The following is a 14700-nucleotide window of genomic DNA, read 5'->3' as shown; positions in this document are numbered from 1 at the left end:
GCCTTGGTGGTAAGCACTACCTTGGTCTAGTATTGAGAACCACGAGTAGCCCCCCAAGTTGTCCAGCAGATCTTGGATGCGTGGAAGTGGGTGGCGATCAGGGATGGTTTTGCGATTTAACCCCCGAAAATCCACACACAACCGGAGTGACATGTCCTTTTTTCTCACGCAGACCACCGGTGAGGAATACGGAGAAGAGGATTTCCTTACCCAGCCATGGTCAAGCAGCTTTTGAACATAGTCCTTCACTTCCTTATACAAGGGCTTTGGGATGGAGTTGTATGATGTTTGGACTGGCACATTGTCTGTTAGATTGATTTTGAGTTGTAGAGTTGGAATACAGCCAATGTCTGATTCACTCTTCGCAAAAACATCAGATTCCTCAAACAACATTTCCAGTATTATTTTTTGTTCTTTATCCTTTAAATGTGACAAATCAACAGGCGGATGCCATTTTTCACTTTTAACTTGAGTGTCTTTTGTCGTTTGGCATTTGTCACCAGTTTTCTGAACTGAACATGAGTTTACATTGTTTGAATCAACGTTACCCTGTCTCACTTCAGTCACTTCTTCTAAACTTCCCAAAATGGTTCTCTTTGGTAGATAAATGTCATGCTTAGTGATGTTCTGAATAGGGACTTTGACAATTTTTGTTAAACCACTAGGAACGGCTACTAATGCAGGGAACAAGTCTAAACCATCTGGAAAGTTGTCTTGTAAACTGGGCTGAAACAAAACTGCACCTCCTGCTGGCCACTCTCTGACTCTACACTTTATTTCACAGTATTGACCTGCAGGCAGCATTACACCTTTCTTACCATTTTTGACTGTGCATTCAATGTTATCAGCTTGAGTGAAAACTTCTAGTGCTGACACTAAAGCCTCAACTGTACTCTCATTAATGCTTAAAGCTTCTTTGAGTAGATCTGTGATATTAATATCAGTCTCTTTGTGGGCTTTAATCATCTCTGCAATAACATTACTGCCTAAAATGGGGTGATTAAGACAGTTTTGGGTGACTATAACTGGTACTTGAATAGTTACATGTCCATGGTTACCGTTTATCTCAAATGCCATGTCTGCCCATCCCTCAAATGGGACATCACTGCCATTTGCAGCAGAGATCTCAAAAGGCTGGTCTGGGAAGAGGGACGTGAGTGGGAGGATAGGAATGTTTGGTAATGTCTCTTGCATCCATGTTTTTCCCACCATAGTCACTTGAGCTCCTGAATCAAGTAGCATTTGGATTGGAGCACCATTGAGAGTACATGAAACCATACACCTTTTACCAATGAGTTGAGCAAGTCGTTTTCTTGGCTGTGGTGATGAGCGAGTTGACTGCGGTTTTTGGCTGTTGGAGATCTGGGACAATTGGGTTGTCTCGGTCACTGGCTGTCCCTCTCCCGTGACCGTGTCGCGTTTCCCGACACTTTGCGCTGAAGACAACCTATGGCTCGGTGTCCTGTCTGACCACACACAAAACAATGAGAGCAGGGGATTATGTTTTGTTGAACGCACGCTTTGCACCTTCCCCGCATTTCACTTCGTGCCTGTGAATATTGTCTCTGAGGGCTAGAGTCAACAGTCTTAGGGATTTCAGGTGGTTTAGTCATTTGGGCTAGATGTTTTGTCAGTGAGGACACCTGTGCTGTTAGTTCTCTAATAGCATCATTTTGAGTCTGTCGCTCTTTGTTATTATTTTTTTCACCACTGTCAAGTGTAGCGACAGTCACGGTTTTAGACTTAACACTTGTACCTAGTCTTTTCTGTCTTTCTGCCTCTTCACTCGTGGACTTAGTGATCTGTTCTAGTAAGAAGTCATCACTAACATGCACGTCGTTAAGGAAGGGCTTTAAATCACGTCTCACATAGTCATTTTTCTCATTTAACCCCTGATATAGAGTGTGGAGAAAAGTACTCTGTACAAGTTTAGCTTCATAGGTAAAACCAGTACTAGTTTGTTTTGACTCAAAAAGTACACGCTGTTTTAAACCCATTACTCTGTACAAAAACTGTTGTGCACTTTCTTTGTCTGACTGCTTAGTATTACTTAGCTCTTGAAAAAGCTCTGTGCTGTTTTTGTCACGAATGTGAGAGCGGAGAAACTTTTTAAGCTCATCAACATTCAAATCACCTTTGTTGAGTAACATATCTCTGAATGTACCAGGTTTTGTGATTTTAAGTACACTTCTGATAATCTCGCACTCAGAAAAACCTTCACGTAAACCATCATTAATTTGCTTACACAGGTTACTGTATGAAACATCTGAACCAGTATCTGAAATCTGTCCACCATGCAGCTTAAACTCTCTGCGTGGGAGCAGGCTTGCAACATCACTGATACTCAATACCTGGTTTCTAAAACTAGACGATGGACTAACCCCACTCAGAGAAGGGCCAACACTTCTGCTGGTTTGGCCTGGAGCAGCGGAACTTTTTGTTGGTGTGGCAAGGTCTCTGTCTTCTCCGGGTGAGTAGTCTGTTGGTAGAGGGTGGAGTTCGTTGATCTGCGGTGATGAGGGAGCAACGAGTTCTCCTGGTGTGATGACAGGCAGGACGTTGGGGTGCACAGGTGCTGGAGCAGGAACCAGGGTCTGGTCGTCCCTCTGTGGATGCTCAGGACCCTCGCCTCCAGGACCCGTGTCAGCTGTCGCTGTCAGTAGGTCGGTGATCAGGTCATCGAGGAGGAGGAGTTGTGACATGCCTTCATCCTCTAGCAACTTTAGCTGGTCACTTCTCAAGTGTTCAATGATCAACTCATACAGGTCTGTGTCACTTAACTCATCGATGGTGGCTGTGATACTGCCATCATCAATAGCACGAGTGAGGTCTTGTAGCTGGCTAGTGTTCAAACTGGATAGTTGTCTCTGGATCTTAACGAGCAGCGCCCGCCGTGGTGCATTAGTCGTCATGACGTTGATTGTCGTGGATACTCTCTGGATGACACGCGTACGAGCAGCCTTCCCTGCAGTTCCGGACACATCAAACGGTAGGTTCACTCTTTCACCAGGCAGTTGCCTCTCAAATCATCCCGGACGAGCCCCCAATTGTTACCGGCGCCAGCCCTAGGGGATAGCTGGGCGGTAGCAAGTGGCAACACAGCTAGCGTTAGACTGTGTAGCCTAATGGTAAGTGGCTGTGGAGAGACGCAGAGCACACGTTAGTCTGACCAAAGCCTGTTTAATTCTGAAAATCATTCACATAAGACATAATCAATGACATAAAACATAATCAAATGATAAAAGACAATAAAATAAAATACAATAAAGAAAAACATTACATCCATTTAATAAAATATATAAAAAGACAAAATAAAATATAATAAAAAAACATTACGTCTCTTAAATAAAATATATAAAAAGACAATAAAAAATATAATAAAGTGCATAATAAAATATTACTTCCAACATAAAACAATAAACATTCATTCTTCACTATTTCAAATATAATGTTACACAATAAGTGTATTAATTATACTAATTTACAAACTTTCACTCTCATACTGCTCTCTAACACGCGCACACACACACACACACACACACACACACACACACACACACACACACACACACACACACAAAGGAAAAGTGCCTCTGAACGGCAGCCAACCCATACAAAAACACACAGAAATAGTTTTCTACTCGGCTCTAAACACATTAACTGTATAAAAGTCTCTTATAATCAATTTCTTCTACGTTTCTTGTGAAAATATAGCTTATACTATGCTCCTCCACGGCTCAACACGAGGCTATAATGGCGTCCGTGGAGAGAACGTGACCACAGCAAACTTATACAAAACACTGCTTTACTTCGACAAAACTCTCAAAAATAAACACAGGTAGTTACACAGTCAGTGCGGATACCATTTAGACCAAGTTACAGTTACCAAAATGAACTTAAATGAGTTTACCTGTGGAGAGACGCAGAGCACACGTTAGTCTGACCAAAGCCTGTTTAATTCTGAGGCTGCGCCAGCGTAGCTCTTCTCGTCCCCACCGTGCGCTTACAGCGCCATCTACTGGTGTGGAGGTACATGACAAATAAAACACTTAGTTCTAAAATATGAAAAATAAAATAGAGGGGGTGTCTGTTTCTAAATGAAAACTTAAAATATAGCATTTTTCAACCTACTACACCTGCAGCTAAATACTTCAAAAACTGTAGGTATGTTTTTTAGTAAAACCAATAGAGCCTCATCTACTCCTGACATACTAGTTGCTGGAGAAAAATTACAAATTGTAAATCAATACACATTCCTTGGGTTAGTAATAGATTCTCACTTCTCTTTTAAAACCCATGTTGTCAAATTATGTAAAAATATCAAGTTTAATCTAGCAAATTTCCGCTCAATCCGACATGAAATGTCAACCAAAGCTGCAATAATTTTTCGCCATTCCATGATTTTCAGCCACGTCAACCTTTTATATTAGGACAGTCTCCATAGATATGCAGATCTGAGTCTCAAATACAAAGTAACAAATGATTTGGCCCCAGCTCCTCTGGCAGAGTTCGTCAGCCAAAGAAACAGCTCTGAGCATGTCACTCGAGGCTCTGTAAAAGGCGATTGTGTCATCCCTCTGTGCAGGGGTGACACAAGTGCTTTCAGTCGCTCGGCCTGGTCAGTTAGGGGCGCTGCTGAGTGGAACTCAATACCTGAGGAGGTTAAACAGCTAACCACTTACAAGGCCTTTACAAAAAAATTGAAAATTTGTCTTATTAACATGTACGTCTGCCAATATTAAAAGTCGAGCATGTTGCGCTGCATTGTATTGTATTAGATAACGTAGCCTTTTGAACACGTGTTTTTTGTGTGTTTTGATATTGCAACAGGATTTTTGCGTGTTTTAATATTGTAACAGGTACTGTTATTGTTGTTATTGACTTGTAAATGTATTGTCATGCTTGTATTTTAATGCCTTTTTACATCTTGGCCAAGGGACTACAGATGAAAAATAGCCTTCTGGCTAATTCTGGCTTTTTTTTATTAACCATGCTTGTTCATGTGCTATATGAAATTGCACTGTCCCCTTTCAAATAAATCAACCTAAAAAAAAAAAAAAAAAGCTCAGAAGATCATGTGACAAAAAAGAACATTTAAAATCGTCAGTAAAATCAATTAATTTAATCAACAAACGCATTACATCAACCACATGACCAAAAATCTCTCTCTCAATCATATGCAGTAGAGAAAAAAACTGCCTTTAACTTTGAATTAAAAATGTACACATTAGATGCTGACTTCAGCTCTGCTGGCAGTTTGTTCCACTTCTTTGCAGCATAACAACTAAACGCAGCATCACCATGTTTACTGTGAGCTCTGGGCTCCACTATCTGACCTGTGTTCATAGATCTGAAAGACCTGCTGGGTTCATACCTGACTAACATGTCACTGATGTAGTCTGGACCAAACCCACCCCAGATTTAAACACCAGCAGCAGAACTTTAAAGTCTATTCTGAGGCTGACTGGGAGCCAGTGTAAAGACTTTAATATTGAAGTAATGTGCTCTGACCTCTTTGTTCTGGTTAAGACCTGCTGGTTCAGCGTTCTGAACCAGCTGTAGCCGTTTGATGCTCTTTTGGGGGATTCCTGTAAGAAGACCATTACAATAGTCCAGTCTGCTGGAGATAAAAGCATGGACCAGTTTCTCCTGATCTTTCTGAGTCATTAAACCTTTCACTCTGTGAAATATACCAGCACCAATATTATTTTGAAATCTTCATCACTATAGTTGAAATTTCCCTACCAACACTAACAAATTACTTCTAGTTTTGCATTTTCGGGCAAGTGTACGATAAAAGAACATTAACCATATTTGTGATGATTGGAGGTGGTGGGTGAATATCATGAGGTAGGGAATGAGCTAGTGTCATCTCCCAGGCATCCACAAGGTGAACATTCATGCCCTGAAACACCGCTTTGAGTGCCTTGTTGCACTGAAGTGAGTACCAGTCACTGTTGAAAATTGAGATCGATAATGACAGAGCTCTTGGGTTTCCACCTCTTATCACTACCAGAGTATCTGGAGCTCTTGTTAACAATCTCAGTACTGCCCTGCGGATGCTCAATAGTCGCCGGATGTAAATTTCCAAGGGAAAATTCCCAAAGTGTGCCCAGACGCTAAGAGCTACGACAGTGTTAGAACCTCCCATTATACTATCAAGTTCGTTGGCAATGTAATGTAACTGACTAGTTGCGATAGGTGTGTATTGAAGAGGAGGTCCATGGCAGTCGTATGTGACAAGGATTCTGTTTTTAAGGTCCAGGGACAACCTTGGACCGGTCGTCTTTTGAGTCTGAGGGTTAAACTCCTCGAGACCTAGAAGAAAAAACAAGAGTTAAATATAAATACTATATGGGCAGGATTTAGAAAGGTGTAATTACCTCCTATTTTTGTGAGGTAATCAAACCACTGCCTCACAGTAGAGTCTCCATACAGGTGGACCATCTTCCTTCTCAGACATTGAATGATGGATGCAGTGTCAAATTGGTAAATTTGTTTAGTGCCAAGGGATTCCCACACACCTTTGTAATAGAAGCCAGATGGTCTGAACATGCTGTTGCTGTCGTTTTCAGTTGGTTGATCTGGTAAAGGATTTATAAAAGAAGACTGAACATCAAACCACTAAGTTTGTATTCAATTTGGCCAGCAACCCAGACAGTCTACAAAAAAAAAGATCTGAGCAAAGTTTCTCTTTAGCCTTTGGCTAAAATTATGCTACGGCCCCCTTCTAGGAGGTCAGTCACAGGTTTGAAGGGCAAAGTCAAAACATTCTGATGGATAAAAACATGTTTACAAAAACAAAGTTCCTAAAAAGTAGCATCTGAAACAACTCAAAGAAACAAAAAGGGCCTGAGACCCTGGGGAAAAACTTAACAAAGGTAGGAAGGACACTGGGCCAACTCCATACAGTAACGTTGCACCCAGCGTCCTAGGCAGGGCTAACAAGTGAGTAGTTCGTGGACCACCAATGATCACTGCACTGAGAGATAACTCTACTAGCAAATGCACCATCTAGTGTGGTGTAATATGATGGAAGACTTGAGTAGTTCATCTTTGGCTAATAAATATCAATTTATACTCTCATGCTACTAAGTGGCACCTCAGGTTTTAAAACATGAACACAAAAAATGTTGTTTTAAAAAAAATTGTCACTGAGTCTATTCTGCCACTAATACATTAAGAGTTAATACTGTATTTGTTGTACCTTTACTTTTTTGATACACAGTGACACTTGAAGATCCAGAAGACTGAACAGGAACTTTCAAGTTGATTTTTCTGTAACAAAACACGAAAAGACATTTGTTCCACACATCACAAGCACAAATTTGGTCGTAGCTTGAAAAATTTTAAGAATGTACACCTACACCATAAAAAGTTTATCCTCCTGTGTTTTGAGGGGGAAAAGGTAATCACCCTTGGAATGTTGGATCCTGGTATCACAGCTCAGATTTTTGGGCTTCAGACAGAACCAGGGCTCACCTGTGCGGACATCAGTGAAGTTGCACACTGGCTGCACTGTAGGTTGTAAGCATATGTTGCATACTGTACTTTCAGCAACTGAGCCTAAACGAAAGACACTTTTGAAGGAAACTCTGTCAGGATTCTCCCTATTCAGCCTTTTCAGCACTGTGACAGCCTCGCTGGAATGAACCAGAATCACCTTAAAAAAGAAATATTTTGATCTGAAACAGTTTACATGGTCCAGTTTAGTATAAGATTAAAAAATTGACATTGAAACTAATAGCAGATTACATAGATGTTAAAAGAATGTCTTACTTAAAGTTGCGTATGTAGAATTGTGAGACTTGTATAGACTCAACCACGCCCCCTCCCCTCCCTGTTTCAAATTCACCGGCATCATCGTGAACGCGCACAACTATGAGGCACTTAGGAACTTTTTTCTCAAGAGACTATTGACAAATGTAGGGACGTTACCTTGAGTTATTGGAGAGTTTTCTGATGCTCTAGACATGATGATAACTGACATGAAAACACGTATCTCTCTGTAGTTGCAGCGGCTGCTGCCGTGAGCCCCTCCCCCACAACATTCTCAGCTGCAGGTCAGAACAGACCCATTCTGCATCCAGACGGCAAATGAATTGTGCATGTTCTCTCAACCTTGAATATGCTTCTCATATGTTTACACAATTTATTATGTCTGTTACCACTCTCACTCTGACACTCGTATGTACTTTGAGTCTGCGCAAACCTCCGTGGAGTCCGATCTGCCGGAGTATGTTTGGGACTTTAAACTGTTGATTCACCACGTCAGTCTCGCTTTTTCAGTTTGCTTTGCTGTGTAACCATTGTGTCTTACGCTGAGATGTGGACTTTTCCTGCTGGGACGTTTGCCATTGCACTTTTACTAGAGATACAATGTGAACGCGCATCGACTTTAGTCGGCCAGTCAATAGCAACGCCCCAAAACAGCTCATCTGTTTGTAAAACGATCTCTGATTGGCTTAAAAGAAATGTTACGCTCCTGGATTTCTAAAGCTCCAACACAGAGCCAGGAGAAGGAGCAGAGGTCCAGTGTCCTCCCAGAAATATTTAAATTACAATATGTTAAAAGGTTATTATTGATTTTTGACCAAATAACGCTGAAATAAGTACATAATGTAGCTTTGAAATATTATAAAAAACATTTAGAGAAAAAGTTTGTCAATAAATTAATTTCTCTACAATATAAAATTCCTTTGCAAACATGCTCAGAATAAAACATATTGATCAAAGGCTCATTTCAACACAAACAGCACCACAGTTAGTGCGGTAACTGATTGTATTACCTCAACATCAGCTTGTCCTTCCCAGACTAAAATGAAGACAGCGGTGTAGCTGCCATTGAGATGATCAATCACCTGCCCGCTCACACCTGCTTGCAAATCTCGGTTCTTTAGCTTAGCGACTAAAAAGTCTCCTCCTGAGGTCTTGGGATGACAGTTGTAGTCCTTCATTATGATGCTGACCTCCAGCTGATCCCCTATGCACCACTGTCCTCCCCCCATCTTTGGGAGAATAGTGAACTTGCTGCATGTTGGATTACTGCTATTTTTCAAAGAGGTTATGGATGAAGTTTTTGGCCATGCAATAGATTTAAGAATGTTTTCTTCTTCAAGAGCCTCTTCAGGAGAGATTGGTTGAAATGCACAAAAGCTCTGGTGGACGGTGGGAGCTTGTGGGATGAAGGCGGGGTCAGCAGTCCTCTGAAACTGAAAGCAGAGGGACATTATAATGAAGATATGCATATTAGAAATTTAGAAATAGTCTTAATGAGAAATTTTACCATGACTTAATTCACACAAATCTTACAGTTTCAAATTTCAACAAAATATTTTCCCAAGTTTCATAGACATCAAATTAACTGTAAATAAATCGCTATTAGCGCCCTCGAAATGGAACAGCCAAAAGAAAAATTCAGTAGTGATACTGAGGTTTATTGACTGCTTCACATGATATTAATTTAATGCAATATGCATTTTTACCTAAATTTGAGTGTTTTCCCTTCTGCATGCTTGAACACATGTTTTCACAATTAAACCCAGCCAGCACAGTTGCAAGAGTGTTATATTGAGCCGGAAACCAAGGAGGTTCCATGGTCCCACACTTGCCACAGCTGTATTCCATAAAAGTATTCGATTTCGGCTCCGGTGCTTTGACAAATGAGATTTTTACCACCTTTAGGTCCACAGTAAACATTTGTTGCTTCCTCTCTTTGTTCCAAAACTAAAGCCTTATTTTGACACCACGCGTTGGTTTCAGGTTTCTCGTCAGATCATATATGTGTTTGCTTGACTTTTTTCCCTTTGAGTAGTGGTTTGGCTTTGCTGTTCTGAGACCTTACCATGTAGGGTCTAATTCGGACACTCATCTTCACTTTGTATTAATAAAGTGTTATGTTTATATCAAGAAGGTGTCTGCGGAGAACTCTTCACATCATCACATCAACATTTAGATAGAGGGAAACCCACCACAATAAAGATGATGATAAACCCACCCAGGGACCATAACTAAAATTATTACCATCCTCACTAATGCTGGGTAATTTTACCTGTTACAATATACCCCAAAAATCGTACTGGCCATTAAAATGTTGTACTTTTTATTGGGTATATTATATCAGGTACTCTATTTTTTTATGTATAGCCATTAACATTAAGTAAAAGTAAAAAAAAAAGCAAGACAGGTTTTAAATTACAGCGCAGGCCAGACTTTATTGTTCTATAGTGTTACCATATTTCACATATTGTGCAGACGTTTGGGGAAACAATTATAAAACAAGATTGCCAGCATTATTTTAACTTAAAGGTCTCATATCATGCATTTTTCACCCATCTCCATTAGTTCTAAGAACCCCAAAAACATAGTATTTGAGGTTTATTTTCCCAAACTCGCCTGTTTTGAAAAGTGACTTTAGGGGAAATGGGCTGTTTGGTGTCTGCTTATGCATATTCATGAGTGGTCGACTTCATGCCTCGCTGAGGGAGATCAGTGATTACCAAAGCGATTTTTCTCGTGCAATCCACACACTGTTGTTGTTTTCAGCCCAAAAACTGCACATTGCAGTAAAACACATGGCCATTGTGATTGTGAGTTTGTCTCAGCATTTCAGGGTCTCACAGCAGCAGCAGTCATTCAGCTGCTTCAGTCACCAGAGCGTTAAACTGCTAAGTCACTTTCTTCTACTCCTTTCTTCTTCTAACTACACAAAAAACTGCATTTTAGGTGATAATCACTTGTTTTGTCCAACCGCTGCGTCGCATTGTGTCACAAACACGTCAGATCACGTCAAAGGAGATACAAGGCGATAGAACAGGTACTAAAAATGTGTCTGCTCCCTGGGCGCTACACAGCGATGCTGCCTACTCCTCCTCAGGGAGGGGTTAAATGCAGAGAATACATTTGTAGCTTTACATATACACTATGACAAAAAAGTACAAGATATATTCCTTTTCACTAGAACGGCAGGTTACACATATAAATGCGCCAATACGTGAAACCACAAGATGTGCTGGAAACCACATGAGCGGAGTGCACCTCCGCATGAACAAATAGTGCATACACTACAGTGTATGTTCACTGTGGAGGCGCGGCTTCGGCAGCAGGCACTTCCTGGAGGGGGCGGTTCAGACGTTGTCAGTTCGGAACAAACCACTCTTTTTTTAGAAGAGGGCGGAGATGCCGCTGTAGGGGGTTATGAATAATGGGTTATATGAATGAGAATATTAATTATGATTATTAATATTACTTTAAAAAGCTCGGGTTCTCTCTCTTCGACAGAGGAAAATATGTCTAAGTTTTAGATTAAACCCAATAATATAAACCAGGGAGGCGGATTGTAACAGCCAACTCTACACCTTAATACGCACAGTTTTAATAATTCAAAGGAATCAAAGATTGCAAATCAACTTTTTTCATAATTCAATAATAAACAAAAGCAATGTGGTAATTCAATTGCGATAAAATGCAGTTCTAAGCTAATTAAGGTGAAGATTATACGTAATAAAATGAAATAATGACACTGATCGAGACTAAATATTGGATAAAAAGGTAGAATACATATTTGAATAAAGAGATTATATAAAATAAAGAGCTCATAACAAAAGACTAAAGGGGAAGACAGACACGGGGAACGTACAAAAACAGAAGACGGACAAACATGATTTGGTGAACGTGTGAGACATACTGGAGATGTGTGTGTTTGAGTGGCTATGCAAGTTTGTATTGTAGTTATGTAGGTTAGATCGGCTGATCCATGTTTGTTTAGTACCTTTAGAGATTGATTCTTCTCTACAATATTTAATATGTTTTTTTCTTTTTTTAAAGAGCAAATTCAGCCATTTTATTATACACACATTAAATAGGTCATAAATGTATTCCTTAAAATATGTAAAAAGCCATTCAACCATTTAAAATGTAATTGTGGAACTAGGCTTCACACTCTGTGTTTCAAATTTCTGTGTTCAGGATTTAATGGCGGGTCAGAAATCATAGACGCGTTATGTAATGGAACAATCATTAGCATAATCCCGACCCTGCTGCTGAAGCACACCAAACTTCCCCGGCCTCCAGCCGGCGCAATTTCAACTTGTAAATGCATCATGCAAACAAAAACTAGGTTATAAACAGTGTTGTTCTAGTTACTGAAAAAAAGTAACTAGTTACCGTTACTAGTTACTTCATTCACAAAGTAACTCAGTTACTATTTTGATTACTTACACCAAAAAGTAATGCGTTACTGGAAAAAGTAACTTTTGAGTTACTTAGAGTTAAAGAATGTATTATTTATTTTGGGTCATTTGTGTTCATACAGCTTCATATTAGTTCTGTAATAATATAATAATCCACTGTTGATCAACTGCTATAAAACAACCATAAATGATGTGCATATAAAGCACAAAACAGCTGCTCCAAAATTAAAACAGTGATTTTTCAGCCTTAGCACAGTCATGTAAAGTAAGCTGTGCATATTCCAGGTGCACATTCTGCTGTTGAAAATGCTTATAAAAATAAATGTGGAAAAACTAATTCACAGCATTTTTCTCAGCTACGCAATGCTCAACATATCAGGCTAATGAGCTGCTGTAAGCAGTGACTCAGCAGTAGCGACAGGCTGCATATTTACAACAACATACTGTGCAATAATTTGGCTGGTCTGTCCCTGGATAACAGTCACAGTCCGTTAAAATCCAGCCGCAGCGTTAGCTTAGCTTAGCTTCACTGAAGTATCTTTTGGAGACAAAAATAATGCGCGTATTTCCACTCTGAGAAGCTCGTCCTGCTCCCGCATTGACTCGCCATGATTGGCGCACGTGATGTAAACAGAAACATGTTGACAATGCTTCTTCTACTGTTTTACTGTGTTTGGCACGGCATCCCGCAAAAATATGTAGCGCCACTGTAAACAGGAAGTACACTGCAGCTAACAAAGTAACGGACAAACACGCCATAGTGTAACGGTAATGGCGTTATTTCTTTAGAAAAAAATTGCGTTACAGTACTAGTTACTGTCAAAAGTGACGTTGGGGCGGTAACGCGTTGCAAGTAACGCGTTACCGCCAAACACTGGTTATAAATACATCATGTTACAAAAGAGATAGAAGAAAAGCCACAATTACACTAATATAATGCACCAAAAGCCATTTTTTCTTTTCCTTTCGGGACATCACTGATATTGGTGTAATAGGCAGGGAAAATTGTTGGTTTGCAACCTCCCTAATGTCTATCTACTTATTAATGTGCAGTGTTGGGCATTTTATTCTTAAAAAGTCATTAGTTACTGTTACAAATTATTTCTCCCTAAAAGCAATCGAGTTGGCTCTCATTGGCTCGACCAACTCTCCGCCCACCCAACTTTTTAGCCAATCTTCACCACCCCTGCTCTCCCATGCGCTCTCCACTGTCCTGCTGCTGTATGCAGGATGAAAATAGCTGAGATGGGCTGCCCGCTGCCTAGATGCCTGACACTGTGGCGCTTCATTAAATCGAATTGTAACATGCCACTGTACTTTCCCAGTAACGATAACGGCATTGTAACAATGGGAGAGTAATTACATAGATTACTCCGTGACAGAAAAGGTAGCTTCGTTATTCCCAACACTGTTAATGTGCAGTTAGTTACAGCTACTACATCCTATTGTCTTTAGCTAGTGCTAGGCTATGGTCTTATGTTTCTTTACCAACCAAGTCCTCCATGATCTGGTCACATGGTTTCTTGAATAGCTTAGTAGACTTTGCACATTACATTTAAAACACATGATTAATATGAGCATGGTTCTTGTGAAGTGTAATGTCACCATCAGCACCAAGGGTGTTGTATTTACAATCGTCTTCTTTATTCTTCCTATTGATGGCACATGCAGAGTGAAACCCTTTGAAATGCAGGAAAAACACCTGCTTCATATTTATATCAATGCTGTTATAAAACTGTTAGGGTCGTGTACGTTTTTGGGCTCTCACCTGCAAATTGTTCATCCATGAAAGTATGTATAACATAACACATACAGTCAATAACAGGAGCATGAAGCCACGTCTTGGAAGAAAAAGACTGTTGACTTTTGGAGTGCTTCTTGATTGGTCGTTCATAGTGAGTGGGGTCTGACTGCAGTGTATTTCAACCAATTCAACTGGTGCAGGACTGAAGTACACCTAAAAAAAATGACAATTAAATCAATTCTCGTTCATTCAGTATTACAAGTGTTGCTCTGAGGAATTATAGTCTAATAACTAACAAATTACAGTCATTAAAGAAGGAACAGGAAAAACAGAGTGGTTTATTATTGCCCAGGATGGTGTTTTTCCCATTATTAAGCAGCACTTAAATGATCTGAGCCCAGAGGTGGGAACAAGTCACTGATTCTCAAGTGTCCAGTAAGTCTTAAGTCACTAAAGTCCTAAATCAAGACAGTAAAGTCTCAAGTCAAGGTGGTTCAAGTCCAAGTCAAGTCAAAAGTTTCTAACTTTAACTTACAAGTCTTAACATGTCATGAGTACATAACGTACAACAGCGAAGCTAATCCCATTTTACAGAGTATATTCAAATGGTATAAACAATGACTTCAAAATCAGACAGCATGGACAGTATAATTAAAAACTAAGACTCAAGTGCAATCTGACCCAGGGTTGTGTTAGGTTGTATTTTATTCCATTCATTTGATTGCATGCTCTTTTTATTAGGGGTTCGAGACAGCTCTTCCATGC

At 40.0% G+C, this 14700-nt stretch overlaps 2 protein-coding genes across 3 annotated transcripts; both read right to left on the bottom strand.

Moving 5' to 3' along the window:
• Positions 1-331: 331 nt before the first annotated feature.
• On the bottom strand, positions 332-2943 carry LOC114459494 (uncharacterized). The gene is made up of 2 exons (XM_028441728.1): positions 2199-2943; positions 332-2049 (listed from the first exon to the last, which is right to left on the bottom strand). Exons 1-2 carry the CDS (start codon positions 2910-2912, stop codon positions 2047-2049), a joined length of 717 nt encoding a protein of 238 aa, XP_028297529.1. The 5' UTR covers positions 2913-2943; the 3' UTR covers positions 332-2046.
• Positions 2944-5571: 2628 nt separating this feature from the next.
• On the bottom strand, positions 5572-14144 carry LOC114459492 (NXPE family member 3-like). Of its 2 annotated transcripts, XM_028441727.1 has the most exons (7): positions 13960-14144; positions 8790-9212; positions 7368-7663; positions 7208-7278; positions 6525-6584; positions 6384-6451; positions 6219-6318 (listed from the first exon to the last, which is right to left on the bottom strand). In XM_028441727.1, exons 1-6 carry the CDS (start codon positions 14083-14085, stop codon positions 6417-6419), a joined length of 1011 nt encoding a protein of 336 aa, XP_028297528.1. In that variant the 5' UTR covers positions 14086-14144; the 3' UTR covers positions 6219-6318; positions 6384-6416. The 2 variants fall into 2 exon arrangements, with proteins under 2 accessions (XP_028297527.1, XP_028297528.1); XM_028441726.1 differs by having other exon boundaries at positions 5572-6318; positions 6384-6584.
• Positions 14145-14700: the final 556 nt, after the last annotated feature.

Source organism: Gouania willdenowi, unplaced genomic scaffold, assembly GCF_900634775.1.
Source record: "Gouania willdenowi unplaced genomic scaffold, fGouWil2.1 scaffold_318_arrow_ctg1, whole genome shotgun sequence".
NCBI lineage: Eukaryota > Metazoa > Chordata > Actinopteri > Blenniiformes > Gobiesocidae > Gouania > Gouania willdenowi.
The sequence above is the reverse complement of the archived record's forward strand: the minus strand, read 5'-3'. Positions and strand labels throughout refer to the sequence as shown.

Excerpts from the sequence above, each read along its gene's own strand:
- LOC114459494 (XM_028441728.1), bottom strand. The coding sequence starts at position 2,912 with ATGACGACTAATGCACCACGGCGGGCGCTGCTCGTTAAGATCCAGAGA.
- LOC114459492 (XM_028441726.1), bottom strand. The coding sequence starts at position 14,085 with ATGAACGACCAATCAAGAAGCACTCCAAAAGTCAACAGTCTTTTTCTT. Across the intron at positions 9,213-13,959 it reads CATGGATGAACAATTTGCAG|TTTCAGAGGACTGCTGACCC; the intron begins GTGAGAGCCCAA and ends CTCTGCTTTCAG. Across the intron at positions 6,319-6,383 it reads TTACCTCACAAAAATAGGAG|GTCTCGAGGAGTTTAACCCT; the intron begins GTAATTACACCT and ends TTTTTCTTCTAG.